Raw genomic sequence first — 8,751 nt, 5'->3', positions numbered from 1 at the left:
GGCTTTGAATGGAAGGCAACAGTAACTGTTGGTACTCCAGAGGAGCTTCCCCCGGAATATTTCTCAGGCTTGTTTCTTGCACGCGCATATTTTCTCCATAAGGCTTTTCGAATCTGAACACCAAGGCAGTTTGTGTCACATGTGATGCTCAGGTAGACAGAGTAATTCAATTGGCCTGAAATGCAGCGATGGCAGACTCAGCTTGTATCATGGGATAGTGTTTGGGGACAGATCATCCCCACATTAAGTGAAGCCATCGACGAAGTTTAAATTTTGCCCCAAAGAAACATCTTCAGCTCTAGTGTCTACCGCATCGTGCACTTGGGTGACGGTGAGACTGTCCTGTGTCTGGGCTGGGTCTTTTCCACACAAACAGCTTTACTGTTCGCAGCTGACACGTTCCGGGACACCGTGCCAGCCTCTGTTGAAACTTGCTGTCCATATCGGTCTAACTTCTTGAAGTTCTGTGAACTATGTTGACTTAACATTAGCTTTTCTGGACTCTTCTCACACTCTCGCACCTCCTTCCTTCCGCCAGCTTGGAGCACGTCATCTAGGAAGCCAGGAGAAGGAGAGCCTATGAAAGGCCCCTGCTTAGCTTAATAACACACCCCCACCCTATCTTCAGTTCCGTAACGCCTCACTTGCAGGGCTTGCACTTCCACCAGTTGACAAACAGGATATCTGCAGTTAGACATCCGTACCCTGGGAGAGCTGTACCCCCACCTTTCCCTACGCAAGACAGGAACAGGTTGTCACATAAATAACGATGACCGCTTTCATCTCGCTTCTGTAAACCTGCTTACGCTCCCAAACCGGAGGTCCCCTGCCGCTTCGCACCCGGGCTCCAAGTTGCATCTGCCGAGAGAAACTCCATTTCCCAAGCTTTCCCAGGACGAAATTACCCCCAACCCTAACCACCACCGAGCAGAGAGCCTACCACCAGCCTGTATGCAAATGTAACTCAAAATGGTATAAAAGACCTGTAACCCCGTATATCGGGGCTCTCCCGCTTTCTAACACTGGGGAGCCCTGGTGCACCAATAAAGACTCTCTGCCGAAATCGGAGTGCCGTGTGGTTCTTTGCGCCAACTCTCATTCCATAGGGCCTAGGAGCTTGGCTCCTAACATTTGGTGCCTTGGCCGGGAAGCGAGGGAAGGCAGGAGAACCCCGGCCCCGTCGGTAGATGACTCTCCGGCCCGGGCCACTGACGGACTGACTGAAGACAGACTTCTGTGCCTTTGTCTGCACACAGGTATTGTGTTCTATGTTTTGTCTCTGAACTGTGAATTCTGAGGCCGGCCGGCCACCTCAGTAGGAGTGTTGAAGGAGGACAGACGTGTCCTGAACCTTCACACCCCGGCCCCGAGGGACGCCTCGGTGGTGCTTGTAGAGGAGAACTGACAAGTTCGTCAGACTCCCCAAATCCGAAGGCAGGCCTCCCCTGCCATCTGAATCTGAATACCTGGCCGCGGCTCCTTGGTTGTTGTCTAGTCTGTGTTGTCTGGTCTGTATCGACATTGTAGTCATATTCGTGTGTGTGTGTGTAAGTGTGCGTGTGTGGACGCGTGGACAGGACGACACAGCCATGGGACAGACACTGACTACTCCTCTATCTTTGACTCTGACTCATTTCTCGGACGTCCAGGCAAGAGCTCGCAATCTATCCGTTGAGGTTCGAAAAGGTCGATGGCGAACTTTTTGTTCATCGGAGTGGCCCACCCTATCTGTAGGGTGGCCCCGGGACGGGACTTTTGACCTCTTTGTTATATTACAGGTTAAGACGAAGGTAATGGATCCTGGACCACAAGGTCATCCAGATCAAGTGGCCTATATCCTCACCTGGGAGGATCTCATCCGGAATCCTCCGGCATGGGTGAAACCCTTCCTTCCTTCCTGCCCCACTTCTCAGTCTACCCTCCTTCCCCTGAAAACCTCCAAAAACCGAGCCTCAACCCAAACTCCAGATCCGCCCAAACCGGTTCTTCCCGATGAGTCCCAATGGGACCCCCTCCTCCTAGACGCTTTGTCTTCGCCGCCCCACGCCCCCGAAGAGACTTCACCGCCCCACAACCCCCTCTTACTACCTCCACCCTATAATTCACCCCTGGCCCCCGTCTCCGTCCTGTCCCCGGTGCCCCCTACTTCCCCTCCTGCCTCCAGTTCCTCCTCCCCCTCCCCAACTTCTTCCCCCGCCTGTACGTCAGCCCCATCCTCTACTCCAGCCCCACCCGATCTAACTCCCCAGACCCCACCTCAGACCCCCCGCCTCCGTCTCCGGCGATCGGACGACCCGAACGGCCCTCCCACTTGGCAATCTTCCCTGTTTCCTCTCCGGACAGTCAACCGGACTGTCCAATATTGGCCATTTTCTGCATCCGATCTCTATAATTGGAAAACTCATAACCCTTCCTTTTCCCAAGAACCCCAGGCCCTAACCTCACTAATAGAGTCTATCCTCCTCACACACCAGCCTACCTGGGACGACTGCCAGCAGCTCTTACAGGTCCTTTTGACTACCGAGGAAAGGCAACGAGTTCTCCTGGAGGCCCGGAAAAATGTGCCGGGGCCTGGAGGTCTTCCAACTCAGCTTCCCAATGAAATAGATGAAGGGTTTCCCCTCACCCGCCCGGACTGGGACTATGAAACGGCTCCAGGTAGGGAGAGTCTCCGAATCTATCGCCAGGCTCTGTTGGCGGGTCTCAAGGGGGCAGGGAAACGGCCCACCAATTTGGCCAAGGTAAGGACCATAATCCAAGGAAAAGAGGAGAGCCCCGCAGCCTTTATGGAACGGCTTCTAGAGGGGTTTCGGATGTATACTCCATTTAACCCCGAGGCTCCAGAACATAAGGCTACCGTGGCCATGTCATTCATAGATCAGGCAGCGTCTGATATAAAAGGAAAGCTCCAACGGCTAGATGGGATTCAAACCTATGGGTTGCAGGAACTAGTTAGGGAGGCAGAAAAGGTATATAACAAAAGGGAGACCCCAGAGGAAAAGGAGGCTAGGCTAGCAAAAGAGCAGGAAGCACGGGAGGAACGAAGAGATCGAAAGAGAGATAAACATTTAACCAAAATCCTGGCAGCTGTAGTGACAGAAAACGGAACAGGAAAGTCAGGGGAAACGAAGAGGCGGCCCAAAGTAGGAAAAGACCAGTGCGCCTATTGCAAAGAACGCGGGCACTGGATCAAAGACTGCCCTAAGCGCCCCGGGAACTCAAAGAAACCTGCCTCTGTGCTCGCCTTAGGCGAAGAGAGCGAATAGGGATGTCAGGGCTCCGGAGCCCCCCCCCGAGCCCCGGCTAACCCTATCTGTAGGGGGGCATCCCACCACCTTCCTGGTGGACACGGGAGCTCAACACTCGGTCTTAACCAAGGCAAATGGGCCTCTGTCCTCGCGTACCTCCTGGGTCCAAGGAGCGACAGGAAGAAAAATTCACAAATGGACTAACCGCCGCACGGTTGACTTAGGGCAAGGGACGGTGACACACTCCTTTCTGGTGGTACCCGAATGCCCGTACCCCCTTCTGGGACGAGACCTCCTAACCAAGCTTGGAGCCCAGATACACTTCTCCGAAACGGGGGCCCAAGTGCTAAACCGGGATGGCCAGCCTATCCAAGTCTTAACTGTGTCCTTACAAGATGAACACAGACTTTTTGAAACCCCGGTCACCACTAACCTCCTCGAAGCCTGGCTGCAGGACTTTCCCCAAGCCTGGGCAGAAACGGGAGGGCTCGGTCGAGCCAAATGCCAAGTCCCAATCATAATTGACCTAAAGCCCACGGCAATGCCTGTGTCTATCAGGCAGTATCCCATGAGCAAGGAGGCTCATATGGGCATTCAGCCACACATTACTAGATTTCTAGAGCTTGGGGTCCTGCGACCTTGCCGCTCACCTTGGAATACCCCTCTTTTACCAGTAAAAAAACCTGGCACCCGGGACTACAGGCCCGTCCAAGACTTAAGAGAAGTCAACAAAAGGACTATGGATATCCACCCTACGGTCCCCAATCCCTATAACTTGCTCAGCACCCTGAACCCAGACCACACCTGGTACACAGTACTGGACCTAAAAGATGCGTTCTTTTGCTTACCCTTGGCCCCCCAGAGCCAGGAACTGTTTGCTTTTGAATGGAGGGACCCTGAAAGAGGAATTTCAGGCCAATTAACCTGGACCCGCTTACCCCAAGGGTTCAAAAACTCCCCCACTCTCTTTGATGAGGCTCTTCACAGGGACCTAACTGACTTCCGGACTCAACATCCAGAAGTAACTCTACTCCAATATGTGGATGACCTTCTTCTGGCCGCCCCCACAAAAGAAGCCTGCATACTAGGTACCAGACATCTGCTCCGGGAATTAGGAGAAAAAGGATACCGGGCATCCGCCAAGAAGGCCCAGATTTGCCAAACCAAGGTAACCTACCTGGGGTACATACTGAGTGAGGGGAAAAGATGGCTCACCCCTGGGCGAATAGAAACTGTGGCTCGCATTCCGCCGCCCCAGAACCCCAGAGAGGTACGTGAATTCCTGGGAACTGCTGGGTTCTGTCGCTTATGGATACCTGGGTTCGCTGAGCTAGCCGCCCCCCTCTATGCCCTCACGAAAGAGAGTGCACCCTTCACCTGGCAGGAAAAACATCAGTCAGCCTTTGAGGCCCTAAAAGAGGCCCTCCTCTCCGCCCCGGCTCTCGGGTTGCCAGACACCTCCAAGCCCTTTACCCTTTTCATAGACGAGAAACAAGGAATTGCCAAAGGAGTTCTAACCCAAAAATTAGGGCCCTGGAAGAGGCCAGTAGCATACCTGTCCAAAAAGTTGGACCCTGTGGCAGCGGGGTGGCCCCCATGTCTTCGTATCATGGCAGCCACTGCTATGCTGGTCAAGGACTCTGCCAAATTAACCCTTGGACAGCCACTAACTGTTATCACCCCGCATGCTTTAGAGGCCATAGTGCGGCAGCCACCGGACCGATGGATAACCAACGCACGCCTAACCCACTACCAGGCCCTCCTACTGGACACAGACCGCGTCCAATTTGGACCTCCGGTTACCTTGAACCCTGCCACGTTGCTACCGGCACCGGAAGACCAACAGAGCGCACACGATTGCCGGCAAGTACTGGCTGAGACCCATGGGACACGGGAAGACCTTAAAGATCAAGAGCTCCCAGATGCGGATCACTCTTGGTATACGGACGGGAGCAGTTACATCGACTCAGGTACCCGGAGGGCGGGAGCGGCGGTAGTAGATGGCCACCACATCATATGGGCACAATCACTACCTCCTGGCACGTCTGCACAAAAGGCCGAGCTGATAGCGCTCACCAAGGCCCTAGAACTATCCGAAGGGAAAAAGGCTAACATATACACAGATAGCCGATATGCCTTTGCAACGGCTCATACACATGGGAGTATTTATGAAAGAAGGGGCCTACTAACCTCAGAAGGAAAAGAAATTAAAAACAAAGCTGAAATCATTGCATTATTAAAGGCCCTTTTTCTTCCCCGAAAAGTAGCCATAATTCATTGCCCCGGGCATCAGAAAGGACAAGACCCAATTGCAACAGGAAATAGACAGGCAGACCAAGTAGCCAGGCAAGTCGCTGTGGCAGAAACGTTGACTTTGACCACAAAACTTGAAGAAACCAATCTTACGACCAACAAATATGCTTACACCCCAGAAGACCAGGAAGAGGCAAAGGCCATAGGGGCTATACTGAATCAGGACACTAAAGACTGGGAAAAAGAAGGAAAGATAGTCCTTCCCCAAAAGGAAGCCCTGGCAATGATCCAACAAATGCACGCCTGGACACATTTAAGTAATCAGAAGCTGAAGTTACTGATTAAAAAAACTGACTTCTTAATCCCTAAGGCAGGCACCCTCATAGAACAGGTAACCTCCGCCTGTAAGGTCTGTCAACAGGTAAACGCTGGGGCTACCCGAGTGCCGGAAGGAAAACGGACTCGTGGTAACCGCCCAGGAGTCTATTGGGAAATAGACTTTACTGAAGTAAAGCCTCACCATGCGGGGTATAAGTACCTATTAGTGTTTGTAGACACCTTTTCAGGATGGGTAGAAGCCTACCCCACCCGACAAGAAACGGCACACGTGGTAGCCAAGAAGATTTTAGAAGAAATCTTCCCCAGATTTGGACTTCCCAAGGTAATCGGGTCAGATAACGGGCCGGCCTTCGTTTCCCAGGTAAGTCAGGGGCTCGCCAGGACACTGGGGATTAATTGGAAATTACGCTGTGCATATAGGCCCCAGAGCTCAGGACAGGTAGAAAGAATGAATAGAACAATAAAAGAGACCCTTACTAAATTGACCTTAGAGACTGGCTTAAAAGATTGGAGACGCCTCCTATCTCTGGCTTTGTTAAGAGCCAGAAATACGCCCAACCGTTTCGGGCTCACCCCGTATGAAATCCTTTATGGGGGACCCCCCCCCTTTGTCAACCTTGCTCAATTCCTTCTCCCCCTCTGATCCTAAGACTGATTTACAAGCCCGACTAAAAGGGCTGCAAGCGGTGCAGGCCCAAATCTGGACACCCCTGGCCGAACTGTACCGGCCAGGACATCCACAAACTAGCCACCCATTTCAGGTAGGAGACTCCGTGTACGTCCGGCGGCACCGCTCTCAAGGATTGGAGCCTCGTTGGAAGGGACCTTACATCGTCCTGCTGACCACGCCCACCGCCATAAAGGTTGACGGGATCGCCGCCTGGATTCACGCATCGCACGCCAAGGCAGCCCCAAGAACCCCTGGACCGAAAGCTCCCAAAACCTGGAAGCTCCACCGTTCGGAGAACCCTCTTAAGATAAGACTCTCCCGTGTCTGACTGTTAATCCACCCTGTCCCTGCACAAACCCAAAATGAAACCCCCAGCGGGAATGGTCTTTCTGTGGGTCCTCACAAGCTTGGGGGCGGGAATGGGAGCTAAAATTGTCAAAGAGGGGAACCCACATCAGGTTTATACCTTGACTTGGCAAATCTACTCCCAGAGCGGGGAAGTTGTCTGGGAGGTCCAAGGTAACCATGCGCTTAATACTTGGTGGCCCCCACTTACCCCTGATTTTTGCCAGCTGGCAGCTGGATTAGACACTTGGGATATCCCAGCTAGAAGCCCCAAGAACCTGCAGTCCTACATGGGGGAAAGAATCCAGCAGATGACTGCCCATGGATGCAGTAGTCCCACTGCCAGATGTAGATTAGCCCAGGCAGAGTTCTATGTCTGTCCTCGAGACAATAGGGATAGGGCCACTGCCCACCGATGTGGGGGATATGAAGAATATTTCTGCTCGGCATGGGGCTGCGAAACTACTGGCGATGCCTACTGGCAACCTACCTCTTCCTGGGACTTAATCACCATTACAAGAGGTTACACCAAACCTGACCCCGATGGACACACTTGCTACTATAAAAAGGGCACAGAAGGGTATCATCATTGGATAAGTCCCCTGTCTCTACCTCTTAAGATTACCTTTACAGATTCAGGAAAACGGGCTCTCGGATGGCAGACGGGCTATACATGGGGACTCCGATGGTACCTACCGGGAAAAGATAGGGGGATTGTTCTAAAAATCAAATTAAAAATAGATACAATCACCCAAACCGTAGGTCCCAACCTAGTATTGGCCGATCAAAAAGCTCCGGTCCAGCTAGCCATCCCAGTCCAGCCACCAAGGGCCCCAACTCAGACACCGGGAATTAACCCTGTTAATTCCACTCTAAGCCCCAGTCTAGGATACCCGACCCCCCCCTCTCGACCGGGCACAGGAGATAGGCTCCTAAACCTTGTACAAGGGGTATACTTAACTCTCAACCTTACGGCCCCAAATCAAACTCAGGACTGTTGGCTCTGCCTAACGGCTAAACCCCCTTACTATCAGGGAGTTGCTATAATTGGGAACTTTACTAACCATACGAATGCCCCACTGAGATGTAGCACTACACCTCGACATGGCCTCACTTTAACTGAAGTCACCGGTCATGGCCTATGTATTGGGAAAATTCCACCCTCACACCAGAATCTCTGTAGTCAGACCATACCATCTGTCGGGCAGGGTCCCTATTATTTGACCGCTCCCAACGGAACGTACTGGGTCTGTAACACCGGACTCACGCCATGCATCTCGCTCCAGGTACTCAATAATACTGCCGACTATTGCATCCTAATTGAACTTTGGCCAAAAATCTTCTACCATGACTCAGAATATATTTATGGCCACTACGAACCCGGCGGCAGATTCCGGAGAGAACCAGTTTCCCTCACCGTAGCACTGCTCCTAGGGGGATTAACTATGGGAAGTTTAGCAGCTGGCATAGGGACAGGCACCGCAGCTCTCATAGAAACTAATCAGTTCAAGCAGTTACAAATCGCTATGCATTCTGACATACAGGCACTAGAAGAATCCATCTCGGCACTAGAAAGATCCCTAACCTCCCTCTCAGAAGTGGTTTTACAAAATCGGAGGGGACTTGACCTGTTGTTCTTACAAGAAGGCGGGTTATGTGCTGCCCTCAAAGAAGAGTGCTGCTTCTATGCTGATCACACAGGAATAGTGAGAGACAGCATGGCCAAGCTGAGGGAGAGACTCAAACAAAGACAAAAGCTGTTCGAATCTCAGCAAGGCTGGTTTGAGGGGTGGTATAACAAATCCCCCTGGTTTACCACTCTAGTCTCCTCCCTCATGGGCCCTTTAATACTCCTACTATTAATACTGATGTTCGGACCTTGCATCCTCAACCGCT

General features: G+C 52.3%; 1 protein-coding gene across 1 annotated transcript; it reads left to right on the top strand.

Annotated features, from left to right (window-relative positions):
- Window positions 1-1,267: 1,267 nt before the first annotated feature.
- On the top strand, window positions 1,268-6,838 carry LOC111558290. Its single transcript, XM_045060805.1, is given in 3 exon segments — window positions 1,268-3,281; window positions 3,283-6,465; window positions 6,467-6,838. Coding segments are annotated over 3 exon segments (5,247 nt in total). The 5' UTR covers window positions 1,268-1,589.
- Window positions 6,839-8,751: the final 1,913 nt, after the last annotated feature.

The sequence above is a fragment of the Felis catus genome, chromosome B4, assembly GCF_018350175.1.
Source record: "Felis catus isolate Fca126 chromosome B4, F.catus_Fca126_mat1.0, whole genome shotgun sequence".
Lineage (NCBI taxonomy): Eukaryota > Metazoa > Chordata > Mammalia > Carnivora > Felidae > Felis > Felis catus.
Note: the sequence above shows the minus strand (reverse complement) of the source record. Positions and strands in the feature narration are given on the sequence as shown.